Here is a 24,507-nt window from a genome sequence, read left to right on the forward strand (position 1 = left end):
CCAGAACCAAGGCAATTTGGTCCACCCAGGTCAACAAAAGATTCCTTAGAAAATTATTTCCACTTATCTAATGTCCATCTTCAGGGTTCCTTTCCTATCCACCCAGCATTTATTCATTCAAGAATGGGAAAGAGAAGTTGGTAAAATTATTTGCCTTGATGATAGTTTTATGCTTCAAAAAGTAGAATATACAACAAGGGAAACTCTTCTGGACCTCACTCCTACCAGTAAGGTAAGAAATTGGTTGTTGAAGTAGAAATGATGAAAACCTGAAGGCAAGTGATCACACCATATTAAAATTTGTGTTAGAGCAAGAAGAGAGGCTTTCTAGGAATACTCTGATGCATGTGCTAGATTTTTGGGAGAGCAGATTCCAAATGGCTACTCAAAGAAAAAATAAGATTCCATGGGTTAAAAAACTGCAGGGCAAGTCATCCTAAAAGAGTCTGAAAACACTAAAGAATGAAATTCTGAAGTCACAAACAGAAAATTTCCAATGACAAAGAGAGATCTTTTTAAAGATACCAGTATGAATAAACATTACAAACTTAGGTAGAGAATATGGAAGCAAGGACAAGTAGTAGTTGATGACTACGAAAGAGAATCCTGAATCTAAAAGTGATAGCCTCAGAAACTAAAGGTCAGAATGAACTAAGGCTAGTGATGAAGTAAATGAAAGTTTTTTTGGAACAATATTAAGAGATTATCAGAGTCTTACTCGACTGATCATTGTATGAAAGTGACCCTGGATTCTTAAGGTCTATACCAGCAGAGCACAAACTCTGGTTCTATCAAGATGGAAAGGTTTTCCTGGTCCCCACATTTAAGTACTCTCCTAGCTAAGTACAGAGTTTCATCATCAGTGTACTAACTACATAGTAATGGAGGCTTTGGCCATGGCAATCCATGAACAAAGAAGAATACAAAACGTCCCTCAGAACTGTGTGGTACGCCTCTTCAGTGTTTACAGTGACAGAGGGAGAGGGTTCTAAGAATCATGCAGTATTTAAGACACTTATTAATATGGTTTGTCTAGTGACCAGTGAGTAGACATAGTGGAGGAACTGACACATTAATCTTGACATTTTCACTGTAAGTGAAAACAGAAGATAGAAGGGAAGTTGCAGCTTCCTGCTAAGTGCGAAGATGGTTCACAGATTCTCCTTGTAGAAGTAAGCAAAGGAGTTAGCAGAGTCGGTGTTAAAATACAACCAAAGCAGCATTTCCTGAGCATTTGGTCATCTTATGGTACAGTAATCATGAAAAGTATTTATAAAAAGATCACCATGAAAATAAGTTACCTTATACATAAATATCTGTTTCAAAGAATAAAGTGATTGAGCAACTCCTTGAAGAATTTGATAATATCTTCTAAGGTAAATCAATATATATGCTTTTATACTTGATGACTTCAAGATAGAGGTGGGCTGAAATGATAATATATGATTAAAAAAAAATCTTGGAAAATATGGTTCAGGAATAAGGACTGAAAGAGACCAACAGTTTGTAGACTACACAGAATTCTCATACCTATACCTTGTAATGCTTCTTCTAAGAAAGAAAATTGAAGAGACTGAACAAGATAAACCCAGAAAAATATCACCAAAATGAAATTAATTATTTTTAATGAGTCAGGAAGTGACTCATTGATGTGGGAATCAATCTGAAATCAGTTGTCTATGATGTTAGATAGCCAATATATTAGAGCAAATATAAAAATTAATATAAAATAAGAAGAAAAAACAAAAATGTGAAAAAGACGTGATATACCATTAAAACTTCAGTATGACCTATATGAACAAGTTTTTGATACCAAAAAATGGGAATCAGATGGGGAAAGGACATTGGCCTTATCATAAGAATTCATACCTAAGTTTCACTGATGAAAATAAGTTGCTATTACAGGAAAACCAAAGAAACCTAAAGCTTCCTTAGTAACCAAATATTTTATTGATTTGCTTATATAACAGCTGATAGCAACATCAATTTAGACTATAAACTCATTTGTTAAATCTTGCAAAGACCGTTGGGATATTGTAAGTCATATTTCCTTCTGAACCAGCAGGAACTCTGGAGAGAAAAATAGTCCAATAAAGGCATAATGAGAGATATCAAGAATCATCTTGAGAAAATTGAAAAGATGCAAAGAGAGTCAAAGGGAGAGGAAGCATGAGATAAATCAAAATGACCCAAGTTCAGTTCTTGCTTCTTACCTACACTGGCTGTATGTCCCCGGGCAAGTTATTTAAACCCTCACTCCACAAGGCAACTGTATAAGATAATAAATTGCAGAAAAATTGCAGACTTATATTGGTAGAAAGCCTCATTGAAGATATCTACATGAATGAAATCACAGATCAGGCTCAAAAATATATGATTTAGGGGGCGGCCAGGTAGCAAAGCGAGTAAGAGCACCGGCTCCAGTGTCGGGATGACCTGGGGATCGAATCCAGGCTCAGACACTTAGCACTCACCCAGAAACACCTGGCCGTGTAACCTTGAGCAAGTTACTTAACCCTGATTGCTTAATAAAAAAAATTATTTAAAATATACAAAAGACATAAAAAATACATTTTTTATAATAAAGTCTTTTTCCCACCAAAGACAGTGAAGCTACCACATTTGCAATCTACTATCTCATTCCTAGCTATGTTTTTAGAAGAATAAAAAAGTGAAATTGAAGAGAGCAAAAGTGGAAGTAGCTGGATTAGAACAAGCATATACTAAGGAGGCTTTTGCTGGAGGTAACACGAATTTTAGGTCATTGGAAGATCAATTCTGGGGGCATCTGGAGGAAGAGGGAGTGCCAAAGATTTTTTTTTTAAGTTTCAGATATTATTGTCAAAAAGATGCCTGAGAGATGATCACTAACTTAAGAATATGCTTACTTTCCCATCCCTAAAAAATGTTTTAAGAATGATCTTCACATGCATTGAGGTCACTCTTGACAGGAGTATTCATAGGATATTTAGGCCCTCCAAAGTTACCTACCACAGTGGACCACATATTTGCAGTTATACCATGGAAAAATGGACAGAAATTAAGGTTCCACTGTGCTTGTTGTTTAACTGTCAAAATAAAAAAAAAAAAAGCATTTGATTTAATAGAATAAAATGCTGCCTTAAATGCTGTCCTCCAACAAAATGCTACCCATTTATATGTTAAAACTATCCTGGAATCCTCGAGAGATGTAACTGAAATATCATGGACTTTGTGGTCATTTCTATCTTGTGAAACATTGAATGGGTACATAAATGCCCATTTTTTGCTTAGTCTTATAGAGAACCAACATAGAGTCCATACTGAAGAGAAATTCCCTGTAGAAGGGAAATTATCCATATGTTCCCATTTGTGGAAGAAATTGTGCTATTCCAAGCCCTTGATCAAGAAATGAGATTCCATAATTATGCAAAAGTTTGACTGTGCTGTAAATATAGGGGGAAAAAGATTAAGGATGCCTGTTGCCCATGCTGTAATATATAGTTAAGTGGACAATCTATAGAACTCCAACATACATCTTGGTCAGAGATAGAGTGTGGAGTCTCTAATTAAGGAGACCCAAGTTCAAACCTAGCCTCAGACACTAGCTGTGTAACCATGGACAAGTTCCTTAACCCTGTTTGCCTCAGTTTTCTTGTCTGTAAAATGAGCTAGAGAAGGAAATGGCAAACCACTCCAGTATCTTAGCTAAGAAAAACCCCAAATGGGGTCAGGAAGAGTCATATATGGCTGAAAAATGACTGAACAACAACAGCATTCAACATGAGTCAACAGTGTGATGTTGTGGTTTAAAAATCTGATTTCATTTTTGGCTGTATTAAGAGAAATAGAACTTCTTGCAGTAAGAAGATGTCTCTCTGCCCTAATGAGACCACATCTGGAATACTGTGTTCAGTTCCATAACTTAGGAATTTTTTGACATATTGGAGATTTTCCAGAAGAGTTTGTTTAGTCCTTTGAACCAATGAAATCTCAAGGACAGTTTCACTGTACTGTAAGAAAAAGAAATAGTGCAGCCCACATTGTGGGAGATAATCCTACCACATAGACTGGATGTAATAAGAACATGTCATTCACAAACAAAAACATATAAAGGACCTTACCATCTGCATTGAACCCTTGAATTTCTTTCATGGCAATGGTGAATACCTTTGGGAAGAATGAATCTCTATTTAATTTCTTGCTTGATAGCAATAATCAGAGGACCATTGAACAAGATTCTCTCTAGTTTTGTTTTCTAGGAAATCATGCATAATAACTTTGTTGGAAGAGAGTCTATAAAGAGCTTAAGATTTTTCTCTACAAATAAAATACTTTTGTAGCCCATAAACAATAAGCAGTGAGATCTTTTATTTTCTAATCTGTCAGTTATATTGATGATAAAGATGTAGCTTACTGTGAAATGTTTATTGAGAAAACTTGCCTATTACCTTTTCATACCTTCATCCACTGGTGGCCTAGGTAAATTATTCCATGAATTATAAAAATTTTGTTAAAAGGACAAAATAAGCATATGAACTGATAGATACTCATGTCCTCTTAGTCACCTTTTTTGATAGTAAGGTTTGAGATATTTTCCATGCCTTTGGCATCTTTTTCTCTTTCCTTCATTTTCTTCTCCATTTCTCCTGAACAATTAATAAATACCACAGTGTTCTCAAAATTGTTGCCTCTACCACAGACCACCCTCTGTGTACATGTGATCTATTTCGGTTGCTTTTCTACAGTGCATTTTTACTTTGCATTCTACAGTGCATTTTTACTTCCTGTAAAATGTAATGAGTGTTTACAGAAAGACTGTAATGAAAATGAGACTAGTCTCACAGTCTTTCATGTAAAAGAGTCTATTATAAATAAAATCTTTGCAGATTTAAAAAATATTGTATTCTTTGCATTCTACAGTGCATTTTTACTTCCTGTAAAATGTAATGAGTGTTTACAGAAAGACTGTAATGAAAATGAGACTAGTTTCACAGTCTTTCATGTAAAAGAGTCTATTATAAATAAAATCTTTGCAGATTTAAAAAATATTGTTTCCCTCCTAATTTCTTCCTGTAATGCCGTCAAATGACTTTATTTAGTTGGCTCTTTAACCAAACATTCTTTGATTGGGTTTTTCCCTCTAGTATATCTCACTGTTTTATCAGCTGATACTTCTCATGATCTTCTATTACCTTACTTCATCAGATTTTATTTTTTGTTTTCTTTTCCAGTAGTACTGACAGGATATAATCCTTCATTTATTTCTTATTGACATTAATTTTTTAATTTTGATTTCCAAATTTTCTACCTCCTTCCCAACCCTTCCTCAGCCATTGGGAGGGCAAGCAATATAATATCAATTAAGCATGTGAAGTCATACAAAACATTTCCATATTAGCCATTTTGCAAAAAAAGAACAACAAAAAGCAAGAAACATAAAGAAAGTGAAAAAAAAGTATACTTCAATATGCACTCAGAGTTCCTCAGTTCTCTCTCTGGGGATGGATAGCAATTTTTACCCTAGGTCCTTTGGAATTGTCTTATCATTTTCTTGATCAGAGTAGCTAAGTCTTTCACAGTTGATCATCATTACAATATTACTGTTACTGTGTACGATGTTCTTCAGGTTCTAATCACTTCAGTTTGCATCAGTTCATATAGGTCTTCCTAGGGTTTTTTTTTCCCTGAAATCATCCTGCTTTTCATTCTTAGAGTACAATTGTATTCCATGAGCATTAGTTACCACAACCTGTTCAACCATTTCCCAATTAATGGGCATCCCCTCAATTTCCAATTCTATGCCACCACAGAAATAGCTGTTATCAATATTTTCATACACATAGGTCCTTTTCCCTTTTCTTTGGTCTCTGGGATACAGATCTTGTAGTGGTATTGCTGGGTCAAAGAGTATACACAATTTTATTGCCCTTTGGACTTTGTTGAAAATTTTTCTCCAGAATGGTTGAACAAGTTCACAACTTCACCAACACTTCATTGGTGTCCCAATTTTTCCACATGCCTTCCAGCATTTATCATTTTCCTTTTCTGTCATGTTAGCCAATTTGATATGTATGAGGTAGTACCTCAGAGTTGTTTTTGTTTGCAATTCTTTATTCAGTAGTGATTTAAAGTATTTTTTCATATGCCCATTGATAATTTTGATTTCTTCTTCTGAAAAGTGCCTGTTTATATCCTTTGACTATTTGTAATTTGGGGAATGGTTCTTATTTTTATAAATTTGTCTCAGTTCCCTGTATATATGGTAAGTGAGGCCTTTGTCAGAGAAACTTACTGTAATTTTTTCCCGCAGTTTGCTACCTTCCTTCTAATTTGGGGTGCATTGGTTTTGTTTGTGCAAAATCTTTTTAATTTAATATAATTAGAATTATACATTTTATTCCTGTGATCCTCTCCATCTCTTGTTTGGTCATAAACTCTTCCTTTATCCATAGATCTGACATTTTTCCATGCTCCCTTATTTCGTTGTGATATCTCCTTTTATGTCTAAGTTATATACCCATTTTGTTCTTGCTTTGATATATGGTGTGAGATGTTGGTCTATACCTAGTTTCTGCCCAACTAGTCTCCAGTTTTCCTAGCAATCTTTGTCAAGTGGTGAGTTCTTGCCCCAAAGGTTTAGATTTGGGGTTTATTGAATACTAGATTACTATGGTCATGTACTCCTGTATATTGTATACCTAATCTAGTCACCTCATCCACTGCTCAGTTTCTTACCCAGTACCAAATTGTTTCAATGATTACTGCTTTGTAATATAGTTTGAAACCTGGTACTGCTAGCTCACCTTCCTTCAATTTTTTTTCATTGATTCCCTTCATATTCTTGACCTTTTGTTCTTCTGGGTGAATTTATTATTATTTTTTCTAGCACCATAAAATAATTATTTGATATTTTGGTATGACATTGAATAAACAAATTAATTTCAGTAAAATTGTCGTTTTGAGTATATTGACTCAGCCTGTAAGCAATAAATATTTCTTCAGTTGTTTAGATATATCTTTATTTTTATGAAAAGTGTCCTGCAGTTGTGTGCATATAGTCCTTGGGTTTGTTTTGTCAGACCCCCAAGTATTTTATGTCTGTACCTATTTTAAAAGGAATTTCTCTTTCTATCTCTTCCAGATGCATTTTGTTGGTAATATGTGGAAATGCTTTTGGTTTATGTGGGTTCATTTTATATCCTGCAACTTTGCTAAAGTTGTTATTATTTCAAATACTTTTTCATTTAATTCTCTAGGGTTCTCTAAGTATACCATCATATCACCTGTAGAGGGTCATATTTTGTTTCTTCATTGCCTGTTCTTATTCCTTCAATTTCTTTTTCTTGTCTAATTAATATAGCTAGAATTTCTAATACAATATTAGATGATAGTGGTGATAATGGAGATCCTTGCCTCATCCCTGATCTTATTGGGAAGGTTTTTAACTTATTCCCATTACAAATAATGCTTGCTCTTGGGTTTAGATAGACAATACTTATCATTTTAAGAAAGGCTCCATTTATTCCTGTGCTTCCTAGTGTTTTTAGTAGAAACGAGTGTTGTATTTTGTAAGAAGCTTTTTCTGCACCTATTGAGATAGTCATATGATTTCTGTTGGTTTTGCTATTGATGTGGTCAGTTATTATTATAGTTTTCCTAATGTTGAACTAGCCCTGCATTCCTGGTATAAATCCTATCTGCTCATAGTGTATGATCTTTGTGATATATTGTTGTCATCTCTTTGCTAGCATTTTATTTAAATTTTTTGCATCAATTCATAGGGGAAATTGACTTATAGTTTTATTTCTATTTTTTCTCTCCCTGCTCTAGATATCAAAATCATATTTGTGTCATAAAAGGAATTTGGTAGGATTCTTTCTTTACCAATTTTTACAAATAGTTTATATAGCATTGGAATTAAATGTTCCTTAAGTGTTTGGTAGAATTCACTTGTAAATTCATCCAGTCTTGGGGATTTTTTCTTAGGGAGATCATTTATGACTTATTAATTTCTTTTTCTAAGATGGAGTTATTTAGATGTTCTCTTCTGTTAATTTAAGAAATTTATATTTTTATAAATATTCATCCATTTCACTTAGATTGTCAGTTTTACTGGCATGTAATTGGACAAAATAATGCCTAATAATTTAATTCCCTCTTTGTTGGTAGTATATACACCTTTTTCTTTTTTGAAACTGGTCATTTGGTTTTCTTTTTTTAATCAAATTAACCTATATGGTTTATCTATTTTTTTTATAAAATTAGCTCCTAATTTTATTGATTTGTTCAGTATTTGTTTTTTCCTTTCTGTTTATTAAATATTTTTCAGAATTTTCATTGTGGTGTTTAATTTGGTGATTTTTAATTTGTCCTGTTTCTAGTTATTTTAGTTGTCTGTCTACTTCATTGATCTGCTCTTTCTCTCTTCTATTCATGTATACATTAAGAGATACAAATAAGACTTGTCTTTGCCTAGATAAACATCTCACTTTGACCTTTTGTTGACTCTGCTGCTCCAGAATTTGAATTAAAGCATTATTTTAAAGTTATTTTAGAGGGGGATATTGGGAGACCACAGCTGCTCCCTGTTCTCTGCTGTCTTGGCTCTGCCCCTAGAAGTGTCCTTCATGAGATTTTACAAACAATTTTGTATCCTAAGCCAGTGTTGTCCTTTATCATTTCTTTACTTTGCCAATATAGGTTGAGTATTAGCTGGCTAAATCTTTAATCTCTTCTGATCTTAATATTATACTTAACTTTATTCGGTTAAATTTATTTACAAAATTATTACAATTACAGTTGATGTCTTCATTCATTTCCAATTTGGGGTAGCCAATAACTTATTTAAAATGTCAGAATGTAGTTGATTCCTTTTTAAAATCTTCCCTTAGTACCCGAGTCCTTACTGTTCATTCCTCTTTGAATCCTCATGACCTTATTATCTGATCCACATAATTTATTGCTTGTTTAATACTATTTTGTATTGCTCTCTAATCATTTTGCATGTTTTCTTCCCTAGAAAATTGTTCCTCAAAGGTAGGAACTATCTCAAAAGTTAGTCCCAGTGCTAGATACACAGTAGGGAATCAGCAAATGTTTCACAATATAGTGAACTCTGAATTATACTAGAACCATGGACATTGTCAGAACCTCTGCCTTTAAATGCTTCTCACCTCCTATAATGATTCCAACTCTTCCCAGGCCTACATGGGGAGATAGTTACAGATTGAACAGAAATGTCTTTGGCATTTCAGAAATCAATGGAATTCAAGGATGTAGCTGTGGATTTCACCTTGGAGGAATGGGAACAACTACACTTTGCTCAGAGGGAACTGTACAGGGATGTCATGCTGGAGAACTATAGGAACCTAGTCTTCCTGGGTAAGAATTGTCCCTCCTACTCCACCCATAAAGTAACTCAGAACCTCCTCTTTAAGGATCTTTGCTTCCACACTTGCTAAATGCTATAAGATATCTGAAATAATTAGCTGAATTTTGGTTTGTCATTCAGGGTATGATATTTCCTAATCCCTTAAGTCAAAAGACAGGATGCTTTGGCTCCTCATCCCCAGATGAAAAGTCTTTGTAGAATTGGAAATTAGTATCTTCGCTATACTATTCCGTAACTGAGCTGTCCCCTTATAGATCAAAAACTCTCCCCAAAGTCCTAGCACAGATGCTTGAAGAAATGAAATATATCCATCAGCCTTCTCTTTCTAAGAACACAATGTAAACTGTCCTTTATCTCATCATCTGATCCTTCCAAATATGTCCTTCCCAAAAGAGGAAGAGGCTAAGATTGAATTCTGTAATAACTCTTCATCTCTAGCATTTTCCCATTTCTTTCCCCATGAGTAGGGCTGTCAGTTTCCAAACCAGATGTCATCACCCAGTTGGAACAATTGCAAGCCCCAGTGATGCTGGAGAAAGAAGCCTCAAGATATAGCCCTCCAGGTGAGTCATTGCAGGCAACAGCTTAGCTGGTTAATTAGGAGAACATGCCTTTTGACAAGTTGGACAGGGAGCTCTCCTCAGTCTATCAGCTTGATGGAGAAGGAATGACACTGAATTATATCTTGTAGGCCTCCAACATATTTTTTTTAACAAATTACTTTTCTGATGATATCTCTTTCATGCTTCTCTTTAATTAAAGAAAATTGTCTGTCCCTTACTATTCGCATTTGTCATTTCTTCTGTGGTTATTCTGTACTCTGAAATCATCATTGTCTCTTCCTCTTTTCTTCTGCCTTCAAATATGCATAGCTCTACTATATATAAATACACACACACACACACACACATATATATAATATATATATATATATACACACACACATATATTTAAGTATACACAGCTTGTGTGTAACCTTGCTACTTGGCTACCTGCTTTCCAATTTGTCCATCATCTGAAAAACACAAAATTCCTCTAAAGTACCCAAAAATATTTCCAGTGTTTTGCATCAATGAATGTAGAAAAACCTTCAATAAAATAAAATAATTGAGTTGAAAGACATGGAAAGGAAAAGTTTTTTTCTTGCTGTAGTGAAAAGGCATCTATTGAAAACTGAGATGATTTTCCACTAAGTATGAAACAAAGATGCCCACCATCACCATTATTATTTGACTTAGTATTAAAAATACTACCTCCAGCAATTAGATAAGAAAAAAAAAACATAAAGAATGAATATGGGTGGGCAGCTAGGTGGTGCAGTGAATAGAGCACCGGCCCTGGAGTCAGGAGGACCTGAGTTCAAATTCGGCCTCAGACACAACACAAAAATTAGCCATGTGACCTTGGTCAAGTCACTTAACCCCAATTGCCCTCCAAAATGCAAGAAAAAAAAAGAAAGAAAAGAAGAATAAGTATGGGCAAAGAGGAGACAAAAAACCATCTCTATTTTTCACTGACATAATGATTTACCTAGAAAACTCAAGAGAATCATGGCCCTCAATCTTCATACCATTCCTTTACAAACATATTTTACTGCTCCCCCAAATGGTCTCTCTTTAGTGTTATTATTGAACCCTGTATCTCACTGTATCTATATGTGTAATTATGCTATGCCCCCACTAGCAGAGCCCTACCCCTTTTATTCTATAGATCCACATATCTATATATTCTGTATACCCATATCATTTCTTTTAAGGCCCAGAGTAAGTCCTACCTTTTCTACTACCTTTCCTTGACAATTTCACCCTACCACAGAACCCTCCCTTCCTTGGTCATCTGGACCACTTGCAGTCTGTATTATATAGTCTCACAACTTGATAATGTATTTTCCTTGATTTATTTTTTTATATGTTCATATAGCCCACCACCACCACCAAAGTCATAGCTACTGAAGAAAAGCAACTGTGTCTTTTAAATTTTATGGTAATGATGATGATAGTATTTATACATCCCTATGTACCAGGAACTGTGCTAAACACTTTACAAATATGATCTCATTTGATTGTCACAACAACCCTAGGAGATAGTTGCTATTACCCCCATTTTACAGCAGATGAAACTAAGTCAAACAGAGAGAGGTTAAGTGGATTGTCCAAGGTCACATAGCTAGTGTCAGATGCTGAATTCAAACTCAGGTTTTTCTGACTCCAGGCCCAGCGCTCTATGCATGCACTGCCTAGCTGCTCATTTTTCAGTTCACTAAGGCTTTTCAGGGTGGTAGTACTGAAACTGGATTCCTCTGGCACTGTATACTTAGACTACATCGTTGGAACTTGTCTGTTACTCCCTTTGGAGATTTAGGTCACTTATCCCTATTTTTTCTGTGCAAATTTTGTGTCCCCTTTCCAGGTTGAGGAAATCATTCACAGACTGAGTACAGTATTGTTTGTCCATATTCCCTGATGAGCCTGATCCTATTGTGGGACCCTACTGGTCTGAGTGTGATTTTCAGTGTGAGAAGTCTGAGAAGATAGTCTTAGATTAGTACAACCATCTAGCTTATGTCAGTAATCTTTGATGAGGTTTGGCTCACATATTTTCCCAGGTAGGTTTATCTAAGAACTTTTTTTATTGTCTAGAAGCATAACAAGTTCGTTTGAGTCTGATAGGAAGGATTTTCTCTTTTAAATTCATTATTAATATTACTTTACTTTCATTATAAGAACTATACAGTGCTCTATATAGAACATTTTTATCAATAATTCTCTAATGTAAATTAAATAATTCAGGTATTTTTATCCCCATGTTATGAGGGAAGGAAACTGAAGCCCAGAGATTCAGAGACTTGCTCCTGTTACAGAGAGATGAAATTAGGAAGAGTAGACATTTACTTCTTTTTCCCCTTCCAGATATGGAGACTACTTCAGAAATCACAGAGTTAATTCCAAAGCAAGACATTACTTTGAAAGAGTCAGCCCAAGAACAACTCACAAGGGATGGTTCCTGGGTCTACAATTTGGAAACACCTAGAAAATGTGAAATCAAGTTAGAGAAACAACAAGACATCCAAAAGAAACATTGCCAACAAATAGCAACTGGCCACAAGAAAACTTTTAAAAAGGTGAGCAGCCATGAATTTAAGAAATTTGGGAGAAACTTAAGTTTGGGACAAATCCTTGTTCCCCAAGAGAGAATTTCTTCAGGAAAAAGTCTCCATAAATGTGATACACACTTAAGAAACTTCAAACAGTATTCTGTGCTCAAACCAACTAAATGTAATCAAGTCCCTACATCGGGGAAAAAACCTTTTAAGTTTAATGAATGCAAGAAAATGTTTATTCCCCACTCAGATCTTGATGAATATCATAAAAGAACCTCTGGAGAGCTACCATACAAATGTGACAGATGTGGGAAAGTCTTCCACTGGAAGAGACATCTTGTTCAACATCAAAAAATTCATACTGGAATAAAAACCTATGAATGTACTGAATGTGGGAAAACTTTTAGGCACAGTTCATCTCTTCCTGCACATCAAAGAATTCATACTGGAGAGAAGCCCTATAAATGTAAGGAATGTGGAAAAGCCTTCAACTATAGTTCATCATTTTTTGAACATCAAAGAATACATACTGGAACAAAACCCTATGCATGCAATGTGTGTGGGAAAGCCTTTAACCATAGCTCATCGCTTACTGAACACCAGAGAATTCATACCGGAGAGAAACCCTATGAATGTAATGAATGTGGGAAATCCTTCAGTCAGATGGGACATCTTACTAAACATCATAGAATCCATACTGGAGAAAAACCCTACACATGTAATGAATGTGGAAAATCCTTCAGTTGGAGTGCAGACCTTACTCAACATCAGAGAATTCATACTGGAGAGAAACCCTATGAATGTAATGAATGTGGGAAGGCCTTCAGGTGGAACACATACCTTACTCAACATCAGAGAATCCATACTGGAGAGAAACCATATGCATGTAGTGAATGTGGAAAAGCCTTTAGGCAGAAGGGTCACCTCACTCAGCACCAGAGGATTCATACTGGAGAGAAACCCTATCAGTGTAATGAATGTGGGAAAGCCTTCAGTGTCAGTTCATCTCTTATTAAGCATCAGAAAGTTCATTCTGGAGAGAAACTTCATAAATGAAATTAATATGGAAAATCTTTCAAGTGTAGTTCAGTTTTTCTTTAGCTATCAGAGAACCTGGAAAAGCTTTAGTCAGACTTGGCACTTATTAAATACTTGAGAGTTAAGATATCAGTTCAACATTTGAGACTTTTTATAAGTTTCCTTTTCCCTTTTTCTGGAAATGTACATTATTAAGAACAAAATGTTAGGGGAGTATTTGTGCAATTTGGGGATTTTTCTAAGATTTTTGAGATAATGAAAATTGTCCTTAACTATTTTTTTTTCTTGACAATCATGTCCCCTTTTCTTTTTCTTATATGGGTAAAGAGCATGATTACTTAATGACTTGATTATAGTATAACTTGATTTCCCAACTTAGGTTAGCTTTTCTGAAATACCTTGCATATTCAAGTAGTCTTAATGAATTGAAAGTGGAAAATACTTACCACCCAGTAGATATGTTGTGTTATTTGTGTGAGGGAACATGGAACTCTGAAGTCCTTGAAAGAAAATGGGAAAACTAGTCTGCTTGAGAAGTTGGCTTATTTTTTTAATGATTTATCTTTTTTTATTAGGAATTTAACAAACTTCATGGAGCATGAACATTTCTATATGCAAAGAATAACAAAAAAGGGATTTCATGTCTTCTATTTAACTTGGCTTATTTTTTAAAAGGAGTTATCTTCCATGAAATTATGGGCACTTGTTTATTAGACTTAATTATGATCACTTTTAAATAATGTCTTATTTTCTTTTTCTTTTGTTTTCAAGTGTGTTTGAGAGGTCAGGAAACTCCACTCAAGAGGCAAATCTTTCTAGCTCTCAAACATTGAAAAGAGAAGCTGATTCTGTGGTCCTCAGATATTTTAACAAGTAACAAAGGGAAAGATAGTGGCATAGTGGAAAGAATACCAGACTTGGAATCAGAGGATCTGAATTCAAGTCTTGGTTCTGCTACTTACTGCATGTGTAACTTTGGGTAAGTCATTTAGTATCTCTAGGCCTCAGTTTCTTCATCTGTAAAATTAGGAAGTTAAATACAATGATCTCTTAAGGTTCTTTCCAGATTGTTGCATTATAACATATTTTATATTTATTATATATAACGTATGCCTATGTGTGTACAATCCTATGGTTCTAAAGAAGTCAAGCATTAGCTTCTTTAAAAATATTAGGAATAAGGGGTGGCCAGGTGGCTCAGCAAGTAAGAGCACCGGCCCCAGAGTTGGGATGACCTGGGATCAAATCTGGGCTCTGATACTTAGCACCAAACCCAGAAATAACTGGCCGTGTAACCTTGAGCAAGTTACTTAACCCCAATTGCTTAAAAAAAAAAATTAACAACAAAAATATTAGGAATAATATGAGGGAAATACCTCAAGTCGACCATGTTATTAATATTATTAAGATGTTTCTTGATTGGTTGATACTGAAACTGGGATTGGAAGAGTGAAGCCATGAACTCAATCATAAAATCCCAGATGGATGAATCCCAAAATCAGCTTTTGTGTGTCTGAAAGGAGAGGTACCATTTTTTTCTTGGGACATAAAGTTGTAATAGGCATTTAGCTTAAGGAAACTCAGTATAGGCCAGGGTACTCTTGTATAATTTTAATTACGGATTATTGTTGTTCATTCATCTCAGTTGTTCCAACTTTTTGTGACCCCATTTGGGGTTCTCTTGGCAAATATACTGGAATGGTTTGCCATTTCTTTCAGCTCATTTTATAGATGAGGAAACTGAAGCAAACGGGGTTCAGTGGCTTGCCCAGGATCACACAACTGGTAAGTGTCTAAAGCCAAATTTGAACTCATAAAGTTAAGGATTAGATTGGAAAATTTAGGCAACAATTAATCCAGGGCTGGGTTGATTTCATTTGCACTTCTGATTAACATATCTTGGTATATTATTAATGAATTTGTATGTTGTTTTTTCCTTTGTTATTAAACAAGGTCTTGAATGTGTGAAGACAGGGAATAAAAGAGGGAAAAAAGCAATCATGTTAAGACCAAAGCACTTGGCAATAGTAATAGTGGCTAAGGAGGTAGAATCAGTAAGTAGATGGAACAGATCTGTGAATTCAAAGAATTAAGCCATATCAGGGGCCTAGGAAGGTCCAAGAGGTCCAACACTTTTTTTTGGAAGTTCAGTGATCCGAGAAATTCAATAAGAAATGAAATCCTTAGGGACTGAAGATAATTCCCCTATATTAATTCCCAAAGGACTTAATATTTGAGGAACCTGACCACAGGTCAATAAGGGCTAAGGTCCTACGTATGGTTAAGATATATTATAAAGGACCATTTTCATTTTTAATTACATGGGAAAAGGATGCCCTAGAATCTAGTGGAATCATGGGGATTAATGACTCTGCTAAGAACTTTTAGGTTAGGATAGATTGAGAACTTTTTTAACCACCCAGTCTGTACTGGGTAACGTTCATTTATATGCACTTTCAATTACCTAAACTTTCTTCTTGATATTTCTGAAATTATAATTTTGCCTATTAATAAATATCTCTATTTAAACATAAGATTGTACTTTCATGATAAGAGAAAGAAGCAGAATCATGGGAACTATACATATCTCCTGATGACAACATATGGTTATAGTATCCTTGATCTTTAAGGAATATATTTCCGGGGCAGCCAGGTAGCACAGTGAGTAAGAGCACTGTTCCCAGTGTCGAGATGACCTGGGGATCGAATCCCGGGCTCAGACACTTAGCACCCACCCAGAAACACCTGGCCATGTAACCTTGAGCAAGTTACTTAACCCCAGTTGCTTAGGGGTGGCCAGGTGGCTCAGCGAGTAAGAGCACCGGCTCCAGTGTCGGGATGACCTGGATCAAATCCCGGCCTCAGATACTCAGCACCATACCCAGAAATAACTGGCCGTATAACCTTGAGCAAGTTACTTAACCCCAATTGCTTAAAAAAAAAAAAAAGACTATATTTCCTCTCCCTCCCCCTGCTGTGACCTGAAGACCAGCCCACCTGGCAGCTGCCCTGGTTGTATTGCCCTTGTATCCCCATGCTCTTTCCATAGGGTGTTTCATTTTAGGCCTTGAGCCTCCCCTTTTAAATTAAAATGCTTTTAATGAAGACCTGTTTTGTTTTTTTTTAAAGGAAGTCTATAGAAGTTGATGATTAAAGCTCAGGAAAGACTAAGGTTGGAGATAAATATTTCTGAGTCATAGGCATAAAGATAATAAATTCATAGGAATTGACAGTCAACATGTGAGAATGGGTAGAGAGAAGAAAATAAGGCCTTGGTCAGGGTCTTGAAGGATGCCTACATTACAGGCATGAGATTAGGAAACTTTCTGAGTGAATTTGAGGCAGTAGTGATTACCAATAGTCCAGGACCAGGACACACACAGGCTAATCACTAATTAACATAGGGTGCACTGGGATAGGATACTTGGTATTCATCTCGAAGGGGGCCTCTAGGTCAAGAAAGAGTCTTGATTAGTCAAACTATACTCAATGCACTTTAATTAGATTACTCAGAAAGTTTGACCATTTACTCTGAAACTTAGGAAGTTTTCTTTACATTCCTTTATACTAAAAAGCTGCATGCTGTATTGGAGAGAGAACTGTTTTGAAGACAGTAATATTTTAGTTCAAGTCCTAACTATGACATATACTGTCTATGTAACCCCAAGCAAGTCACTTAACCTTTCAGTGCCTTCAGGCAACTCTCTTAACACCGGAAGTAACAGAAAAAAATGTCAACCTATATTGCCTCACCAAAGTTCCTTACACCAAGGAAATCTCAGATCCAGCCACTATCCTAGTATATTATATATATATATTTTTTTCTTATAGATAAACCCTAGAAAAATTACATGATCTGAGGTGTGTGGCAACAAGATAAAAGGGAAAATGAATAACAGCCAAAACCAGCCATCCATTGTGGTGTCTGGAACAGAAAAGGGGATTAACAATTGAGAGTCATCTCTGAATCCAAAGCCGTAGAGGCACAAGATGTTCAGTGATTTGGACTGGGAACTTTTAGAACAAAACTAAGGCTCAAGACCATGAGGGTAAAGGTAAAGGGTCATGGATTTGAAATTTGAATTAATAAAAACCCATCCAAAGATGGGTTCAAAGGAGGAGTTCACATTCCAGGAAGTCCACTTGGTTCATTGAGCCCAAAGGTCCAGGACAGGATCTTTTAGGGGTATGGACCTGCAAAAGATGGAAGACATTTGTGTTCCCATCTTCCATTTAAAATAAGCTAGTCCTCTTGGAACTTTGAAGCATCTTAACTTGTCTCTATGTTTTATCCCAGAACTTTACCTTTAATATAGACCTGACAGTAGATCTTGGAAATGGATTACATATAGCTAACTTTGCAGTAGGAAGGATGGCAAGATGGTCAAGTTTGTCCCATATCCTCTTCCCAAGGCAATGGTGGTGGATTAAAATGGTCTAGCAAGAATTAAGTGATCTGTATTCTTGGCCACTAATACTTGCCTCCATGTCCTCTTCCTAAAGTCTCCACTCCATAGCCCCAAATTATATCTTGTTGCCCTTATCAAAAACACCATCCTCTTTACTCCACTTTAGGGTGGATTAATCCAGTTAGGTCACTTTTTCTAATGTTATAGAATCACAGTTGGAAAGACTTTTTCAAGTTATCTGCTTCAACTATCTGATGCATAAATCCTTTGTACATTTCCAAAAAAACTTGTCCTGCCTTTAATTGAACACCCCAGGGACATGAGGCAGACTATTCTGAAAGCTATAAAATTATTAGAAGTTGAGATTTGCTACACTATTTCTACCATTGGTCCTATTTCTCTCTTAACCAACCCCGCCCCCCACCCCCCATGAAGAACAATTCTAATATTTTCTGTGTGATAGCACTTCAGACTTTTGCAAATAATCATTATGAATGCCCTAAATCTGAGGTTGCTAAGTAGTGCTGTCGATATAATACTGGGCCTGGAGTTAGGAAAACCTGAATTCAAATCCAGCCTCAAACACTTCCTAGCTCTGTGACCCTGGGCAAGTCAACCTCTGTCTGTCACAGTTTCTTCAGTTGTAAAATGAGGTTAATAACAGCACCTACCTCCCAGGGTTGTTGTGAGGATCAAATGAGATATTTGTAAAGAGCATAGTACTCGCTTAATAAATGTTCTTCCGGGTTAAACATTCCTGGTGCCTTCAACCAATTCTTATTGCTATGCTTTGTTGCCTCACTATCCTGGTCACACGTCCCTAGTTATACTATAGTTTTTTCATCATCCTTTTAAAAACGTTTAGCTCAGAACTGAGCACAACACTCTTGTTATATGATAGAACTAGTGCAGAATACAGCAAAAGTCCATTCTGGCTACTGTGGTTTTGTTAATGTGCTCTAAGATTACATTGGCTCTTTGGACAGTCACGTGTCTTTGTATTAAGCTTGTAGTCCACTAAGACCTTGAGTTTTTGTTTTTTTTTACATTAATTGTCAGACTATGTCTCTCACATCTTATATTTGTATGGTTGTGGTTTTTTGTGTTTACTGTTTTTGAAAATAAATGCAGGACTTCGCATTTATTCATATTGGATTTCATATTGTTAAGATATAGCCTATGCCAGCTTGTTGAAATATTTGTATTAAAATTTTGTCGGGAAACATATACATATCCCTCCCAGCTTTGTTTCTGTTGCAAATTTGGAAACTACACCACTTATATCTTGATCTTTGGTTAAAATGTTGATCTCAGGTCCTAGGATGGAGTCCTGCAACAACTCACAAGAGACCACTTTCCAGATTGACATACATGTATTAATAAGCATTCTAATTCTAGTCATTTATGTTCCAGATTTATCAGGCTGTACTATAATACTGCCCACATCAATCAATCTTGTCCACAAAAATAGTAGGACTGTCAAATACTTTGCTGAAATCCAGATACCATCTACAGAATTACTTTAGTATACAGTCTTAGAACTGTGGCAGCCCTAAACTGTTTGATGACAGAATTCATAAGTCATTAAGGTTCTCCTGATTTTCCTATCCATTTTCTTGACCCTAATGCTCTTGCAAGTTACACTTCTATTATTACCCCATTAGCTTTTATTTTTAACCTTGTGGAAACTGTACCTTAATTACGAAGTTAGAGATGGGGGCTAAATACCTATTGACTGACCCATGGCCAACTTCAACCTCTGATGCCTCAAGCAAAGATAAATTCTCATCTCTGTAAAAGCCATGACCACCATAGTAGGAAGGATTATATTCCTGGCACTAACGTAACAGCAGCAACAACAACGACAACGACAACAAAAACCTGCCCATAAATATGGAAGAGTGATGAGAATTTGATGTAACTTAGGTTTACCAAATCTAAGGACAGCCTCTCATAAAGTCATATTTGATCCCTTTATCCTCCAATTGTGACCTGAAGGCCATCATATCCAAGACTCCTTTAGCTATTGGAACCTGGTTTATCCTTCCATCTCTGGCAAGTGAGATATGTTGGTATCATTTACTTTAAATTCCTTTCTTCTGCCCTCAACCCATACAAACCTTCCCCTGTATACTTTGAACTTCTCCTTGTGTGAGTTGAAACATTTGCCATAATAAAAGACATTGCTTTATATGTTACTCTGTCTGCTTTTTTGGCAAAAAAACTCCAAGTCCTAAAACAATTGGAACGGACTGGGACACCCTCTCATTGACAGAAATTAGGTTAGTCTTGTTCTTAATGAAACCATGAACTCCTGGTGTTTATCACTTACCCAAAGTGCCCAGAAAGCAGTCCATTCCAGAATTTTGTAGGAGGCAAACATCAAACTAATTTGTCTATAGTTTGTAAACTAGTTCTGGTTTCCCTCTTTTAAAAAATCAGGGTAGAGTCCTGGGTAAAATGGGTAGAGATGGGTAAAAACCCATGAACAGTTCTTTAGTACTAGGTACTTTCCATGCTTCCTCAAAGATCATCATTAGTAGTTCAGAAATCACATGAGAAATTTCTTTCTGAGATGTTTTCTATTTGGGTCAGTTGACTTGAACTCATGTAGAGAAGTTAAGTGCTCTACTATGGTCTTCACTTTTATTTCAGTTAACTTTTTGTCCTTTTCAGTCTGACAGTTCCACTCAGAAGAGAAGATAGAAGGAAAATAGTAGTCCTTTTTCTGTTAATACATTAATATTCCTACATATTTTTATTAGGAATAGGCCTAACCCTTCTTTCTTATATCTGTTGCTTTGGAAGTAGTACTTCAAAAGAAGAACAAAGAAACCAACTCTTGTTGTATTTTTGTAAGTCTTAGTGCGTTCTAGGCTTTAATCTTCCTGGCAGAGTCTTACAAGTATTTATATTCATCCTTGGTTACCTGCTCCATCAATCTTCCATTCTTTTAAAATTTGAGCTCCATAAACAACTTCTATAGCAATATCATTCTGTTTAGATATTTCTTACCGAGGGAACTGAGATTGGAGTAGCAAGTAATGGTGGTAATTGAGTGAACCACACTGACTCCATCTTGTGAGTTAGTACCCGTTATATTCAATTATGGGTTTAGTTCAACTTCTGTCTTGTGAGAAAACTTTGTTCAATTTTGGGAATTGGGAGAAATCTTCTTGTATTGTTTGAATCTAGCTCCGCATGGCTGGGAAGCAGAACCGCCTATACCCGCTGTTAGAGGCCCTTAACTAAAAGCTTAGCTTATGTGGACTAGAAACTTTGTCATCTCCAAAGATTGGTACAAAGAGTTTCTCACAATTGTGTATCTCAGGCAACCATATGTATTATCTAAAAACTGGCCCCATACTGATCAATCAGTTATTGATTTCACGTTCCTTTGATTGATTACAGACACTTGGGGAGAATGGGACGCTGCTTTTTCTGACTTCAGAGAATTCTACCTATTCCCTCTCCCCCTCCCAACTTGGAAGGTCACTAATCTTCTAATTAGAAATCAGATTGCCTAATTTTGCATTCTAGTTAATTGTTTCCTTTTAATTAATTGGTCTTACTTGGTTGTTTTTAATGTATAAAAGTCTGTCTCTCCTTGTATTCAGGGTCTGCCTGATCCTGTTTTGTTAAGCAATTACCATGCTTTTCTGAATAAATCAAAATGCTCAGAAGCTGGAATTACTGTTTCCTCAATCATTTTGTACTTTAAATTTAAGAATTTGGAGAGAGAGAGAAAGAGAGCGAACGAGAGAGTGCTTCAGTAGATTCCTAGGTGTAGTTGCCCAGGTGGTTGGACTATTATAATAAGAGTTTTGCAGGGAGAATAGGGGTATTTTGGGGACAACACCACATATCATTTCAGGTTAATGATTCCCACTGAGGTATATATCATCTTGACATACAATACTACTCTCCCACCTCTTCTTGTCTCTGCTTTTAAATAAGGCATATTATTTTATTCCTATACTCTAATCTTGAGTTCCTCTATACTTCTAATAGGTCAAAAGATTAATGATTTCTTTGACATAACTAAGGCCTTCATTCATGCAGACTACAAACCCTCTCTGCCTTCATTGACGGTCTTCAAGAATTGCTGTGATCAAGAGAATTCAACACCTTATAACCAACCTCATAATGGCCAGATTCTATGTACTTAGTTAAGCTGGTCCTCAGACAACAGACACACAGTACATTACAATACCTTTACTCATAGGAAGGCTTTACTCACAGAAACTTGGCCTGTGGAACATGACAGGCATATCCTTCAAGAGCCTAGGGTCACTTCCTTGATACCAGGAAGCCCCAGAGTAGGGTTTGCAATAAAATTTGCAGTTCACTTTGTTTAATATCTATACTTAGTGCCTTGGTACTATATTGACACCTGGGACCATAATCTTCCTACATCCGTTCTTTTTCATCCCAGCATTACACCCTACCCAAAATACCCCTATTCTCCCTACAAAACTCTTCCACTGCAGGTTCCTAGAATCACCATTCCATTGTTAACAAACTTCCCTTCATCTTCAATCTCATAATATACCTACCTCCTTTTTATAGATTGAAACTAGGCTATCCCCTGGAGATCCTAAATCTCTAGCTTTTCTTTCTGCTACTGACTGCGTTTTCCACGTGCATGTCTCACAGGTCCTCGAAGTGGAGTTATCATTGAACTTACTTCCCACTGAAACTTAATAGCCCTGGCTCTATCACCACCTAGCCACTCTTGAATATCCTGCCATGTAACCATACCAGCCTCTGTCTTTGTTCTTGTCATCTACCATCGTTTAAGAGGGCTCCTACCTTTATTCATGACTTTGACACTTGCTTCATGATCTTATCTACTGTCATGCCTCTGCCATCATCCTTGGAGACTTCATTTTCAAAATTAATCATTACTCTTAAAACCTGCTTTCACAGTTCTTTGAGTGCCCAACTCTTGTGACCTCCATTTCTACTTTATACCCTCATCATCAATCAAACATAGTCCACCTTCAAGATCCCAAACTCTGGCATGCCTCTATTTGATCACAGTCTACTCTTTTTTTACTTCTCTCCTTATTTTTCCCATAGCCATTGCTCATATCCAGTTTACCTCAACTCCTTCCCATTCTCCTTATTAACTCTGTCCTGGCCTCCTTTTCCTTCCTTTCCAGTTATAACCCTATGGCCATTTCAATAATTTCTTGTCTTTGCACCTTTGAACTTTTGCCTTTCCCACCTGGAAACTTAAAAAATAGTTCCAGTCCTCCATGCCAGTTTTATTTTTCAGATTCTACATTTTAATTGAATTGGCTTTTTCACTGTCTACTCTCATCATTCCTCTCCTGTCTACATATCTATACTTTTACCTTCCTTCAAACTGTAATGGCCTTTCTCTAGCTCCCATCTCAATATGTGGAAGTTTCTTTCTTCCAAGACCTACTCAGATGCCAACTAAGCCATGGCCTGCACACAGCTGAAGTTGCTCACTCTTCATATTCCTCATAGTATTTCTTCTGGACCACTCCATTGTTATATCACTATCCTTTGTATCAAAGATCTTTAAATGCATGTCTTTCCCTACTATTCAAGTGTAATTGCCCTGATGGCATGGTTTGTGACTTAAGTTGTGATATTAGTTTATTTTTTTTGTTTTTGTGCAGGGTGGTTAGACCATCAGAGGGAATAAGGGAGACATACTGAGAGAAATAGTAAGAATGATTTATGAATCCATGTGTATAAACCCTTCATATCAGCAAAATTCTACTTACCTACCCCTGGACTTATCCTTATGTATTCATGATTGTATTCAAAAGTGTTTGAGATTTGCTTTTCCTAGATTTATACGTTTACAAAAGATTCCACTTAACCTCTGTTTTTAAGTATAAAGCTTCATTAATCCTAACTAGCACCTTTATGTTTCAGCCTTAAATTCTAAGTAGGACTAATTTCCTGGGTTGCAATTATATACATATCTTTAATTCTTAGGACCATAATAAGAATAATACCCAGAATTACAGTAAAATGGAAGTAAATGTCTCCTTGGATCCTTTTTTCATGTGAATTTTCTTTGAGTGGTTTTTATGCTGCTAATAAATAAGAAGAGGTGTGGGTTCCTTAAAACTATGAATCACAGTAGTACATTCCCAAAGCCTACCACAGTGCCTTGCACATAGTAGGTCCTTAATAAATGTTGCTTAAATTGATTTTTTTTAAGATTTAAACTTTTATTGATACTTTTTTTAAAAAATTACTCTTACTTCCCAATGTTTCCGCAATAGAACCCTCACTTATTAGGAAGAAATAAAGTTAAGCAAAACAAACTGAAACCTTGACTGTGTCTCATTACTTACGCCTCCTGCCTCTTTATTATCTCTCTTTGTGAAGGAGATGTTTCTCCATAAGTGCACTGGAGTCAAGATTGACTATTGCCTGATCTGGATTCTGAGCCGTTTAGGCATGTTCTTTTACATGACTGTGGTCATTGTTCTGTTCCTACTGCTTACTTTGCTCCACATTTCCATCAGCTGAAATAAGTAATCCCAAATTCCTCCAAATTCCTCATACTTGTTTTTTATGGAACAAAATATTCTATT

The 24,507-nt window shown here is 36.0% G+C and overlaps 1 protein-coding gene across 1 annotated transcript in view; it reads left to right on the top strand.

The window, feature by feature from the left end:
* Positions 1–19,149, top strand: part of LOC138159474 (zinc finger protein 286A-like) — a 42,396-nt gene extending 23,247 nt beyond the window's left edge. Inside the window, exons 6-8 of the mRNA XM_069085841.1 lie at positions 9,237–9,363; positions 9,841–9,936; positions 12,283–19,149. Of these exons, the coding sequence (XP_068941942.1) occupies positions 9,237–9,363; positions 9,841–9,936; positions 12,283–13,529 (1,470 nt within the window). The 3' untranslated portion in view covers positions 13,530–19,149. The remainder of the gene's footprint in view (positions 1–9,236; positions 9,364–9,840; positions 9,937–12,282) is intronic.
* Positions 19,150–24,507: the final 5,358 nt, after the last annotated feature.

Source organism: Petaurus breviceps, unplaced genomic scaffold (genome assembly GCF_028583685.1).
Source record: "Petaurus breviceps papuanus isolate PSGF00001 unplaced genomic scaffold, PetGlider_PUasm1.0 176, whole genome shotgun sequence".
Lineage (NCBI taxonomy): Eukaryota > Metazoa > Chordata > Mammalia > Diprotodontia > Petauridae > Petaurus > Petaurus breviceps.